Below are 14,197 nucleotides of genomic sequence, written 5' to 3'. Positions count from 1 at the left end.
TTTCATACTGGTGTGAAAAGGCAAATACTTTAATGAGATGGGTAAACAAGAGCAATGATGGAAAACAGAGGTAGTTCTTTCTGTTTACTTGGTGTTGGCTTATCCTGGCCTGAAAGGCTGTGTCGAGCTTTGGGTGCAGCACTTCCAGAAAGATGTGGGTTACCTGGAGATTTACGAGTAAGATCACAGGTCTGGAAAACATGTGCTACCAGGAAATATTAAAACAGTTGAGTAGGGGTGCCAGGGAAAAGAGAACTGAGATGATAAAGTATAACAGTCTTCAGATATCAGACAAGTAGCTCTGAGGAAGGAAATCAACCTTTGTTCTTTTTTCTCCACTTGTCTTTTATTATTTTAATTCAATCTCAGCAAAAAAGTCAGGACAAGGGTTTTAGTTGTAAGAAAAGTGAGGAATTGGAGCATGTTATCCAAGGAGGTTGTGCAAGGTCACAATCAAAGGATAGGCCTGTGTTTGGGGATAAATTGCATCCATCTCTTCTTTGTGCAGGGATAAATTAGATGACCTCATGGGATTCCTGCTATCTCTATACTCTGTCATTTCTATTAATTTCTGTATGTTTGAGATTTCCAAGACATTGTTAACAACATGGAGGCAAAGAACTAGACAAGGAGAATTATACCTGTTTGATTATGTTGACTGAATAAGGCCTGTATTTAAATTGGATCACTGAAACATAATATGTATATACATGCGTCTGTATATATAAATGCATACATACATACTTGCATATTTTTTTTATATATATATCTGCATGTGTATTTCATTGCTTCAGGCTATGTTGCCCAATGTTGCCAGATGCCATGTGTAACCCTAAATCAGGTTTATCCAAAATCACCTGTCTCACTTCAGAAGAATAATCAAGCTTATTCCTGATCAGCACAAGGAAATTAATCACTCAGGGCACTGATTGAAACAGGTGTTCATGTCATGTAAGCCAGTATTGTATGTAAATCTCTGCTAGAACAGAGAGCAAGGGTGAGCCAAGCATCTACATCTCATTTTCCCACCCATGGCAAGCAGGGCTTTTAGCATCCATGGAAAGTGTCACACCACTATAAACTGATGCTTGCCATTTCCGTCCAGTATTTCCCTTCAGAAATGGGTTGGTATCTTCATCCCTGTTCTCTGTGGCCCTGCTTTCATCACATGGTACTGTGACCCTGCTGGAGTACTGGTGTGAGCAGAGGCCTTTGGGGCTAAGACTATTGTTTCCCCACATAAAAGGGACAAGGCAGTGAAAGCCTGTCTCGGTAGCAGTGTTATAGATTGAACTTGGCCAGCTTTTCTGCTTAAGTTGTAAAAAATCACTTGAAATATCTTTCCCTATGGGGCTATATATTCTTCTACAGTTCAGCAAGGTACTTCTGGCAAGATTTTCCTCTTTCATCTCAAAATGATGGAGTAGAGTATTATGAAATATGGTTTAGCATTCATCTTCTGTCTTGTTAGTTGTTAATGAAGTTGTGGACTTTTAACTTCCAGTAATTTGTGTTGTGGTTAATGTTTGGGTGATCAGGAAAGGCCATAGGTACAGACTGGTGTTAATAGTCACACCATGAAAGACAGAGACAACAGGAAGCCAAATAATCAGATATTGTGCTTGCAAATCACTAGTAAATTGATAAATAGCTTGTTTTACAACTCTGTTTCTGGACAGCTTTCTGTGTACTTCTTGTTTGTTTATTTTTAATGTTGGCCATTATTTTTCTGTTCATAGGTTTTCTAGATGAAAATGAGCAGATGACAACGTTAAGCATCATTTTCCAGAGATAAACAAGAATGAGTGGGCTAGTTATACTTGGGTAAACACATTAGCTAATGGGTTCAGGGTGACATATGAAAACAGAAAGGAAAAACACACTATATATGTCCTTACACACATGTCAACTTCAGTTAGTTTGATGCAGTCAGCAGGTAATGCCCACTGCAGAAACTCACTGTCATATGGGGATTGCACTGCTTCTGTTAATACTCAGCCTTTTAGTTGGTGTTGCCCTGGATCAAACCATGTTGTAACTCCACCATTTTCAGTGGAGCTGCACTTCGAATACTGTGCTCAGTTTTGGGCCCCTCACTAAAAGAAAGACATTGAGGTGCTGGACTGAGTTCAGAGAAGGGCAATGAAGTTGATGAGGGGTCTGGAGCACAAGTGTGATGAGGAGCAGCTGAGGAAACTGGGGCTGTTCAGCCTGGAGAAAGGAGGCTGAGGGGAGACCTTATCACTGTCTGCAACTACCTGAAAGGAGGTTGTAGCATGGAGGGAGTTGGTCTCTTCTCCCAAGTGACGAGTGATAGGACAAGAAGAAATGGCCTCAGGTTGCACCAGGGAGGTTTATATTGGATATTAGGAAATATGTTTTCACCAAAAGGGTTGTCAGGCATTGGAACAGGCTGCCCAGGGAAGTGGTGAAGTCACCATCCCTGGAGTATTTAAAGACTTGTAGATGTTGCACTTAGGGACATGGTTTAGAGGTGGACTTGGCAGTGTTAGGTTACCAGTTGGACTCAATTATCTTAAAAGGTCTTTTCCAACCTAAATGATTCTCTGATTCTGTGAGTTAAACAAGGACAAATTTGTTACTCTTGAATTATAAAGAGAAGTTATTTTATTTCGCTGATGCTATTTAAAGTAGTAATGGCACAGAAGATGTCATTATATGACATTCAGTACATGCCCCTTTGTTTTAGTACAACAGAAAACAAGAAAAAAACTCTGTTTGAAGGATGGCATTTGAGGTACTAGACAGCTGTATGTTGTACAAGCTCTTCACACCAGAGATTTTGCAAAGGGCAGTATTCTATCATATGCTAATACAAGTCTAAATAGAAAATGTGCTTGCTTATTCCTTTACTTAAAAAATGTACTGCAATCCTCTTATAGTAGTAGTAATTCCTGCAAAGCTTTCCATGTTCAAATAGCTTATGTTTGTGATTGGCACCTTATAAATCTCAGAAGTTTGAGTAAGTGAATAAACACAAAGCAGTTTGCAAACATTAATCCCCTAACAGCTGTGGGCAAGCAGTGTGGGAAGATTGCTTTCTTTACCAGTATAGGAACCATGGTGTTGGAGCAGTTGTTTCCTTTCCACGGAAAACATCTCCTTTACAGTCCCAGCAGAACCTGCCTCTGCAGCAGGGATGCCATTATTGACACACACTGGTGGACGCTTTTCTCCCAGCAGATGGTTGCTCCTGGACTAAAAGATTATGGATTTTACTAGGAATAACTTCTTCCTTTTTCTTTGCTTCATGCCCATTTTGTTTCCAGCCTTGGGTCAGGAAGCTGAGTGGAAACAGCTATTGATGTAACACAACACTTCCTTCAAAGTGCTGTTTCTGCCACAGCTTCTTATTGAACTAATTTTCCTCCCAAGAAGCAAGCATTGAACTCCATGCCCACAAAATGCTGCGGGAGAAGGTCAGCAGGCAACTAAGATCTATTTCTCCTTCTGTTCTGGCTCTGCATTTGAGCTGAAAGCCACCAAGGGTTGCTATCTGTGATTGTCCCAGCTCAGGTACTCTGCTCTGATCATGTCTCTCCTTGCATAAAATGACACTTTCACTTGTAAGACTCTTTTCTCCAGGTCCCATGGACAAAATAAGACTTTTCATCATCAAACCAGACTGGCACAAGATTACTCACATCCCTGGATCTTCTGAGTTTCTCTCTTGTTTTCTTGGAAGGAAAAACCCCACACTTGCCTTCAAGAAGTAACTCTCTTAATTTCTGCCTAAAAATCCCTTATATTAGAATTAGCAGCCAGAACACCACGACCTGTATCTGAGCTGTCTCCTTTGTAGGATCACTAGTATTCACTTATCAAAAAACCATTTTTTGTATTTTGTTCATTAATGGGAGTCACCCTTCAAAGTTGAATACAAGGGAAGTGGTCTGTTCATATATCAATCCAATTGCAGTCACCAGTTACCTCTTCTTGTATGTAAACTCACCCTAGTGAGATGTCACATGCACCACATTCTGTCTCTTCCTACTCCCCTTGCAAGACATTCTTGGTGAAATTTGGGAGTGTTTCAAGACATAAGTTATGGGTGGTAGGCCATCCCCTTTCTAGCTATTTATGCCTTTAAAGAGCATGGTACCTGATGCTTCTGTGTTGTACCCAGGTGTGCTGTCATGAGTATCAAACAGGCTCTTTGTGCCAGATAAAAACCCAGACTAGACTAAGGCTCTCCTGCAGCCACAGACACAGATGTGTGGAAGGTGGGCCGTAAGGTCCCTTTTTCAGACAAGTTTTTGATTCTTTGTAGGAACTTGCAGACATCAAGAGAGCTGAGAATACTAAATGGCTTTACAGTTGAAACTTGTGTGTATGTTGGGTGTTCAACTACGTGGTCTGAATCAGGCAAAATCCCCTTTTCCATCATCCCCAGGGATCAACTCTAATTACTAGCTTATTAACTATTCCGGTCAAGTTTGTCCCTTTTTGTAAGTGGAAGTTCAGGGAGGATGTGTAGCAGGAGAACCTCCTCTACTGGAAATGCAGACATACCCTCCAGCCATTCATACTTTCAAAACCTTCCACTTCCCAAAGGGTTTTACCCCTTTTCCACTTTTGTCAGTTTGGTTGATTGTCAGCTGACAGAGCATTTGTATAAAGAGGCTAAGTGAAGAAGTGAGCGTCGTCTTCAGCAGGCTGTAGGATATTCAGGGTCGAGACTTTTCAACACATGAAAGTCTGCAAATAGTTCATGGACTGAGATCAGTTCCTTGTCTGTAGGACAGAAGTCACCTCCTCAGGTGCCTCGTGTGTTTTGCTGAAGAAGGGCTTCTCTCTATGGCTCACATTTGAGATGCCACACTGAATAGAGAGATTCTGCTATGATTAAAAAAAAATAAACAAAATTAAAAAAAAATCAAACAAACAAACAAAAGCCTCACCTGGTCCATGCAATATTGCCATTTAAACTTTTCCTTATTTTAAAGACATTTGAACATTTGAAATATGCTCTGGTGTCTCAAGCGCTGCATAAAAACTTTATTCCCTGAAGAGGCCAAATAGTAATTCCTAATGCTCTCCAAGCAGGGTCTGGGACTTTGTAGTTGCTCTAGCTTTTATGTGCCTGTGATTGAAGAAAGAGTCTCCCAGCTCCCCCTTGTGTGGATGCTCTACTCCTGCTACGTCAAGCAGGAAACAACTGTGATTTGCGCTGCTTTTGATCAAACATTTCTACAATGCTTTGCTGCTGAAAAGCAGAACAATACTGTCACAAATTTTAAATTAACAAAATATGCCTAGAAGGGATTGGTAGCTCTTGTTCTTCTGATTAATGTCAGGCTTGTAAATCTGTTCTGCAACAAAAAGGGCAGCAAATGCTCTAGCGAGAGGTGTTAAAACCAGAGACTCTCCATTTTAGTGGATCTTTGTGTTTTAGTTATAATCTCTTAGTGAAGCACCCAGGACTAAATCACAAAATCAACCAGCATTAAGGGAGTTGAATTAAGTTGTATCCGTGTTCACTTTTAATTAGATTTGAAATGGCTATCCCACTGTAGTGCAGCAAGCAACTAAGTCAGTGCCTTCCCCTCAGGCCTTATTACTGACAACAACCTTAGCATAGATCTGCATATTCAGCAGCCATGTGGATAGCTGTTTTGTGTTGGGAAATACAGGCAGGATTTGAAAAACACAAGATGTCTTTCATACAACTCAATTTTTGCTCTCAAATTGGGCAGAGGGGGACTTCCCTTTATAAAATGTCCATATGCTGGCAGGAGTACTTTGATGCCACTTTTGTCTAACAGGTATTGTCTTATGGTAATATTTTGCTGCTCAATGGTGGAATCAAGGCAGCAGTGGTAGAAAGTACATTCTGTGCCACCTGATGTATTTTTATGGATTTATTTTTCCCTTATGTACATTTCTATTCCTTCAAGATGTGCTCGGAGACATTTCCAATTTCAGCATTCTGCCTGTCTCATCTAATTCAATTGTAAGCTTTTCTGGGCAAGGACCATATCTGGATTCTGCTTTCAAGTTTCATTACACAGCAGTTCTGCAAAGTGATCTTTTAAAAAAGTATCATGATGAGGGAAGCAACTTAACTTATCCACGGGGACCTGACATGTGAGAAGAGCACGTCCTGATCTCCCAAACTTTCAGCACTATTGTACCCACAGGCACTCCTGCCTCCATGTACTCCACTCCCATTGGAAATGATCGCTGTGGCAGAAGATTCTGCTTCGGGTTTCTATTAGATGGGAAGGCATTTTTGTTTTCTCTATTTCTCGTTATCATTTTCACATTTGCTTCTATTTCAGGTGTGAACAGAAAAGTTACCTATACCCTGGCAGACTCTGCAGATGGTTACTTCTCAGTTGACCGATCATCAGGAATCATTATTTTGGAGCATCCACTTGATAGAGAGCTTCAGTCTTCCTATAACATCAGTGTAAAAGCCTCAGATCAGAGCATTGTGCTGACCTTGTCCTCGTTTGCCACCGTTACCATTACAGTGCTGGACATTAATGACAACCCCCCTGTGTTTGAAAGAAGAGATTATCTTGTTACAGTACCTGAAGACACCTCACCTGGCACTGAGGTCCTTTCTGTTTTTGCTACAAGCCAAGACATTGGTACTAATGCTGAGATTGCCTATCTCATCAGATCCGGGAATGAGAAAGGGAAGTTCAGGATTAACTCAAAAACAGGTTTGTAAAGTGTCTTTTCTTTGTAATGCAAAATGAAAGCACCAGAAAGACGTGAATGCTCTGGGGAAGCCTCTTGGACCAAAAAATTTCCAAGAACAGAAACTCGGAGCTTGTCAATGTAGAATTAGTTGCACAGTTAAGAAACAATTTTAGGTTGGAGAGTGCTGTAAGTTACAGTCACACTCAGCTGCCCCGGCTCGAGTGGAGAATGCTTTTCTCTAGTAGTATGTCTGTTGAAGTCAATGCAGACGTGAAAACCCATTAGCCAAACTGTGCAACCCTTACAGTTATGAACACATCCAGTGGTTACCTGCTTACCAGCTGGGTACACCCTCAGCTGTCTGGACCTTAGCAAGCATCAGACAGAGCTGTCAGGAACAAAGAGCTGGCAGTCCCAACATGAGATTGCTGTTTATACAACTGTATGCAACTTCACTTAGGTTGTTTTGTGTTTGGCAGTTGACTTCAACCACCATTTTGGGTGGGGTTTTTTTGGTTATACATCATAAATTTTAAAAACATACTGCTGCTGCTTTTTAAGGAATACAAAGAAAAGATGCAGTATTTGGTGCAAATGGCTATTTTTTTTTTAATTTCCTTAATACTGTATATTCGTTATCCTTATTGAGGTTTTAATCCATAAACAGTAAGCAGTGATTCTTCTGCGCTTGCTGTAGTGGATCCCTTTATTCTCATAACATTCAGGGTGACCAGTACAAATCTGCCACCAGAGCTCCAGAGCAAAACAGTCTTGATTTTGAAAGCTGAAGTTAACACTTGTTTGACTGCAGCTGTAATAACCAGTAACCTGGAAAATCTCGAAATGATGCATTGTGTCATTTATATTACTGTGTGCAAAAATCTCTTTCCACTCTGCAGAGGCCACTGCCTTACATGTAAAGGACTTAACATAATGGTGTGTTGTCTGTTATCTTCATAATGTTGATTAGTACTAACAAAATTTAAACATAAATACGTGTAGACAGCGATACTTAACTTCACATTTGACAACGAAGCCAAGGAGATAAATCAATAAAAACCCATAATGAAGCTTAATCACACAAGTAAAAAACAGAACTATTTATTATTCATTAATGTGTGACAGCTCCATTATTATCAGTTTAGAGGCAGGAGCTCAGTTTCCAGACAGCTGAGTGCTGATGTAGCATGCCTGATCAGAGCTTGAAAAATAACGCCCTTCACACCATTTATCAGTGGGAACGCTGTGCTGCCCACTCGGAAGCTTCTCTTCAGGGCTCCTGCTTCCAGCAAGTCATGCTGAAAGGTAGGAGTCATTTGGAGAGAGCCCAGACGAGAAAAGAAGAATGATCTGAGGTCTATAAAATGTGGCTTACCAGGTAAGACTGGAGGAATTGAGGCTATTTAAGCTAGAAAAGAGAAGACATGCTGTTAGTATTCAAGCTTGTAAGAAGTACATACAAAGAGGAGGGGAATAAACTGTTCTCCGTGAGAAAAGAAATTGTGAGTGGTCTTAAACTGCATGTAGATTGTTTCAGTTAAATGACACGAACACATTCCTAACTGTAATGATTATTAAGTACTCAAATACATTACCTGTGAAGGTTAGGAAACTGATGTTGTTGGAGGTTTGTAGGAACATGAGAGATTGTTACCTTCAAGAATGTTTAGGTTTAGCTCACCTGTGTTGGGCAGCAGTTGGACTAAATGACCTTTAAGCTCCATACATCCCTGCTCCTGATGTATCCATCTTGGAAAGGATTTGGCTTGCCAGGTTTAAGGATTTGCTTTTAAGTCTTTCCTACCATGCCCAGTATTATCTCCTTCAAGGCATCAAGTGCCCCCTTCTTGTTGTTGCAGGTACATGGGAAACAAGTGGAGGGCTTGCATAAAAAGCTTTTCTTTCCTAGAGGGGACCTGGGGGCACATATTGAGTAACGTTAGTCTTGATCCTGTGGTGAGGAAACCCAAAATTTTTACACCTAGTTGAGTGGAGAAGCCCCTATTTATTCACATAAATTATAGACAACTGATTTCTCAAAGGTATTCACATCTCATTCATTTGTATTTAATTCATGAGAAGTTAATTACATGGGACTGAATTTCTGTTGACTTGTCAGGGCTGATTTCCACAGTCAGCATCCAGTTCTCCCATAGGCTCTGGGCATGAGCCAGGCCAATGGGTGGATATGGCCCCCACTTCTCCAGCTACAATGCTGGTATAATAAAAGTCATTTTCACAATAAACCATTTATTGCTTCATGCCTTGTGAAGGTCCTTTCTGCAGAGTCAATCCAAGTGCAATTGGCGTCATTCTTTAATCAAACGACAGCAGTAGAAACCTGACCAGATTTTTTTATTGGACTGAGCAGCGTTACAGTTAGAACAACATCTTTTGTATGTGTGCCATGGTGATAAATAGCATGCTGTACTGTTTACTACAGTCAAATCCCTTAGTCCATAGCATTGTTTATTTTTCGCTGGCTGTTGACATTCCCTCCCTTGCTTCAAAGGAGCGATTTCCATTTTTGAAGCTTTGGATTATGAATCGTGTAAGGATTTCTACTTAGTAGTGGAAGCGAAAGACGGAGGAACTCCAGCCCTGAGCGCCGTTACGACCGTGAACGTAAACGTGACAGATGTTAATGACAATGCACCGAAATTCAGCCAGGCGGTCTACAGCGCAGTCATCAGCGAGGATGCCGCTGTCGGTGACTCGGTGATAATGGTGAGCAAGGCCGCGGGCAGCACTTAGGTGGGATGAAGCCCTTTGCTACAGGACCTTTAATAAAATACTGCTGCACTAGTTAATAACGATAACTACTGCGTCTGAATTACCCAAACTGTTTTCTAGCCAGTATTGTTTGTCTGCTGCTGCTTTCCAGGCTGCTGCCAGTTTTTCCCAAAAAAGAAAGTAGCAGTAGCACCGACTGCTTCTTTTCAACCCCGATATGCTGCCAAGGAACAACGACATGTTTAAGGCATTACATTTCATGAGTCAGCTAGAAACAAGTGGGTTTTTTCTGGAAGGCAGAATTCAAATTTTCAGTTAAATACAAAATGTTTCTACCACGTAGTATTTGTGTCTGTTGAGTTGGGAATGCAATGTGCCATACCCACACCTCACAATGCTCGCATCTTGGATCTTGTGGATGCAGAAAGGAAGTGTTATATGGAATATGAAGATTAAAATATTTTGTATATTTTAGGGCTACAATTTCAAAAAGGTCCAAGGGAAGCATCTTAGCAAAACTGATTGGCTTGGTGCTTGGCTTGACACTGTAGAGGTGTGCAGTTCAGATGTTACTAGTCTGATGGAATATGAATTCTCACTTTTCAGGGTGTTGAGCAATTAATGCAGCATATGGATGACTTAATATTTGTTTTGCTCATTTTCACTCTTCTCTTCAAAAAGTTGATAGCAGAAGATCTGGACAGTCCTCCCAATGGGCAGATTCACTTTTCCATAGTGAACGGGGATCAAGACAATGAATTTTCAGTTGATCCTGGTTTGGGACTCGTGAAGGTTAAAAAGAAATTGGATCGAGAAAGGGTAAGACCTGTGGGACTTCTTAACTTATGATGACTTACAGATGTTTATTGATCTCAACTCTGCTGCCAGTTCATTTTGAAGAAGCTTCTTTTATACTCCGCAATGGTCAACCTAAGATGCTTCAACAGGTCTTTCTAATTTTGTTCCATTTCTTCCCACCCCACCCCTCTCCCTGATCTTTTCTGCAAGCCAGCTTCTCTGCTCTGTTCCCATCCTGCACCAACGCAGCAGCTGAGGCCAGGTTGGGGAAAAAGCAACCCTGGATTCCTCCTGCGGTGCCACCAGCAGCTGTTGCTGCGTTAATGAGCTGCCTCCTCTCTCCCGCGTGTGCAAGCACACCCGTGCAGCGGTGTGTGCAACTGAGCGATTACAACATCCTCCAAACTGTGGCACCAAGCACCGAGCTGAGACCTCAGCCATTAATTAGCGCTCTGCAAAACATGTCACTGGGGAGGTGATGTTATGAAGTGGCCAGGCTGTACCAAAAGTGAAGGAGTGCTTCATTAAACAGATTTTGCTGCTTTGTTTGCCCACTAGATTATTCATCCAGGGTGATTTATCACCATTTTGCCATAGCTAGCAATTAGCAGCTTTTCGAAAAACAAACAAACATAGTTGCCTGTGCTACAAGCAGGGCAGGAGAGTGCTATGTGGCTTCAAAAGTCTTGCAACACATGAAGAAATCAGTGCCTTCTGCTTCCGAGCAATGCATTCACTAGACTGGGAAAGCTGATTGCTGTCCCCAGAATGTGGGCTCAGCTGGAAAAGCTCTCTATGGGAATCAGGGCTACTGCTTAAAACAGTGGCAAATATCCTTTCTGTACAATCACAAAGGCAGGATTAAATTGTCAGTGTTTGGTGGCAGAATGAGTTTTCTGCAGACTGCTGAGGCCAGGGAAGTAACAATGGCTTTGCATGTTACAAATTTTCTGTAAATTATTTCTCTTAAATGGCAAAGGCTTAGTCTCTTAATATGATTTCATTTAGTTTCTTAAGTGTACTCATGTACATCTGCATTCAAACACACACATTCACGCACACCACTGTGTGCACGTTTACTGCCAGCTCTGTTAGGTCTGCATTTTCCAAAGTTCCCCTCCGTTAAAATAAGCTGTGATATTGTCTTTTTCTTTGCTTCCCTGGCACGTTTCCTAGACACAGGTGTTTCTGACCCCTTCAGGAACAATGATACATGAGGCCCCATCTGCTGTAGATCCCCAGAGGCAGTGCTGACTCCTACGTTTCAGTGGTTTGAGGAAACCAGAGCTGTAATCTTATAGAAACCATGACTTTTTGCCACCTACCTTTCTAGGATGCATTGAAGTGAAAGCAAACACACACAAAATTTGAGAAAGATCCCACCAAACTATCAGTCTTGATTATATCTATTTGTAGAAATTATGGGTTAAAAGGGGAAAAAATATATTCTGCTCAATTTCTTGACTTCCTATAGTTCAGGATTCTTCTTCCCTCATTTGTTACTATGCCCCCATGAAACCACAGCCTTTCTCTTCCTACACTCCCCAAAAAATGCTTCCATTATCTTCCCTTATCAGAAGATCTCCCTTGTTTAATACATTTAGCCTATACCCCTCCCCCTTACCCAAATGGCTGGTATTTTTCAGATGGCTTTGGATTTCCTCCCACCCCAAAAAAGCACCTTTAACGTTACTTCATTCTGTGTTTTTCCCCCTTTCCAGCCCTGCACCGAGCGGCTGGAGCGTGGTGTTTCATCTGGTGCACGTTTTGCCCTTTGCTTATTCCCTTAGAAGGATTTGTGGGCAGACGTGTCAGCAGCAGATGCTGGGGAATGTCAAGAGATATACAGTAAAAATCGGTTGTAAGACGTAAGGAGGCCGCCATAAGGATGCAGTTCATAAAATCAAACTGTCATCCATAAGCTGTGCATAGACGGAGCTTTTGCAGATTGTCACATATGCTCACACCTCAGGCACAGGCACATATGTACATAGAGGGCCCATGGGTGATGCACCAAACTGCCCACACTGTGCGGAGTAGTTTGTGGCTGTTACAAACAAGTACATTCAAAAAAAACCTTATATTAAATGGTGGATAATATCCTGCTGCTACAGAGACTGTGTTGTCCCTAGTAGTCCCAAATGTTTTCCAGTGTGTTTAAGCCAACTGTCTGTGAACATTTTCTTGGTTCTTCATCAAGGTGTTAGAAACGCTGTGTGTCAAACCGAGGTTAGCTCTGATAAGTAATTTATATAATATCCTGGAAACCAGCCATAAGTTACATAGAAACTGGTCACATATCCCAGCTGACACCCAGGAGAGATGAAAATGTTAGTTACAGTAGTGATAACTGAGTTTGGATATTATCTACTGTTTATTTTTTGTCTGCCCCTTTGTTTCAGGAATGCACCATCTGATACAGTTGTTTTAATACAACAAAGCTGCTATGTTTATTGATAGCCTTATAAAACAGAAGTTGGGACACAGTGTGGCAATAAACAGGGTAATGTTATACTGAGGGTGGGGAAGGTAATGAGGTCAGGCAGCTTTCTTTAGAATATGGTAGGTGGTGCACTGGATGTAAAGAACACAAGTTAAAATTTAGGACTGCTTTCACAATGATTCAATGTTTTCACCTTTTTGCAGATATCTGGTTATTCATTAGTTATCCAGGCAAGAGACAGCGGCACCCCTCCTTTGTCTTCATCTGTGACGGTCAACGTGGACATTTCCGATGTGAATGATAATGGCCCTATATTTACTCCAGCTAACTATACAGCTGTAATTCAAGTAAGTTTATCCTGAACAACCAGAACTTCTCTGACTTTTTAAAATACAAAAGTATTTGGTTTCAGTTAAGTAGCCTTTGATGATCTATCTGCCGAAGATTTATCAAGTGATCTTATTTAAAGGAAAGTATAAACACATCTTAACTCTTTGGTAAGTTTCTGTTTTCTAAGGCTCTTTAACCTCAGCATCCATCATACATTTTACCGTTCATCTCTGCTCCACCAGAAATTATACTCTGGCCTCAAAAATACTGAGCTGGCCTGAGCTCACACTTCTTTGCACTTTACACGAGGTGCAAGTCTTAATGGTCAGTCAGTTGTGATGGGATGCAGTGTCAGGCAGAGCACGTCAGTGCCCAGAGATGTGGTGGATACCTCCATCTCTGCTACAGGTCCATGGGTCATAAGCAGTGCCAAATAACCACTGCTTGTGAAATACTGCCTTGGGCAAAGAGTGTTCAGTTCAATATTCTCCATAGCAATATGTGGTGGTTTATGATTGTGATATATATCATTTTAATCCTTTTCTTTATATGCTGTGTATATGTGTAAAGGAAAATAAACCAGTGGGCACAAGCATTCTGCAGCTGGTAGTGACAGACAAAGACTCTTTTCACAATGGCCCCCCTTTTACCTTCACCATCCTCACTGGCAATGAAGAGGAGGAGTTTACGCTAGACCCTCACGGCGTCTTGAGATCTGCAGTCATCTTCAAGCACATGGTTGCAACCGAATATGTGCTCTGTGTGCAGGTATGGCTTGATTTTTGCATCTGCACAGAAACAAAACCCCTCATAGTGGTAGGTCACCTGTGCATTGCATGTATGGATTGGTTTTAATTGACTGCATTCTATGAGTAAATACCATGCATTCCAGTTGACAAGTGTACAACATGGTGTATTTCCTTTGATGTCCCTAAACCTAATTTCATATAAATATAAATAGGTAGCCAGCCACCTTTCCAATTTCCTCGGCATGAAATGGATTTTCTGAGCAGCAGCCGCTGTGATTTAGGATTTTCATCTTTTTTTTTTTCCTGTAGCTAAGCGAAGAAAATAAGCAAAAATGCATTATATCCATATAAATACACCACAGAATGAGTGACAGCAAAATATTGTTCTAGGAAAGAAAATCACTTCTGCTTTTAAGTCGTAAATTTAATCATAAATTTTTGGCAGCTTACCAAGAATTCATGAAATCACATT

General features: G+C 41.1%; 1 protein-coding gene across 4 annotated transcripts in view; it reads left to right on the top strand.

Moving 5' to 3' along the window:
- The window catches only part of FAT3 (FAT atypical cadherin 3), a gene marked incomplete at its 5' end in the record, with an annotated part of 320,867 nt that overhangs the window by 266,999 nt on the left and 39,671 nt on the right, over positions 1–14,197 (top strand). For all 4 annotated transcript variants that reach the window (XM_080342231.1, XM_080342229.1, XM_080342230.1 and 1 more), the window contains 5 exons: positions 6,303–6,692; positions 9,185–9,399; positions 10,087–10,224; positions 12,850–12,993; positions 13,547–13,744. In XM_080342231.1, coding sequence (XP_080198357.1) covers positions 6,303–6,692; positions 9,185–9,399; positions 10,087–10,224; positions 12,850–12,993; positions 13,547–13,744 — 1,085 coding nt within the window. The remainder of the gene's footprint in view (positions 1–6,302; positions 6,693–9,184; positions 9,400–10,086; positions 10,225–12,849; positions 12,994–13,546; positions 13,745–14,197) is intronic.

Source organism: Nesoenas mayeri, assembly GCF_963082525.1.
Source record: "Nesoenas mayeri genome assembly, chromosome: 1".
In the NCBI taxonomy this organism is placed as follows: Eukaryota; Metazoa; Chordata; class Aves; order Columbiformes; family Columbidae; genus Nesoenas; species Nesoenas mayeri.
This window is presented reverse-complemented; position numbering and strand designations above follow the sequence as displayed.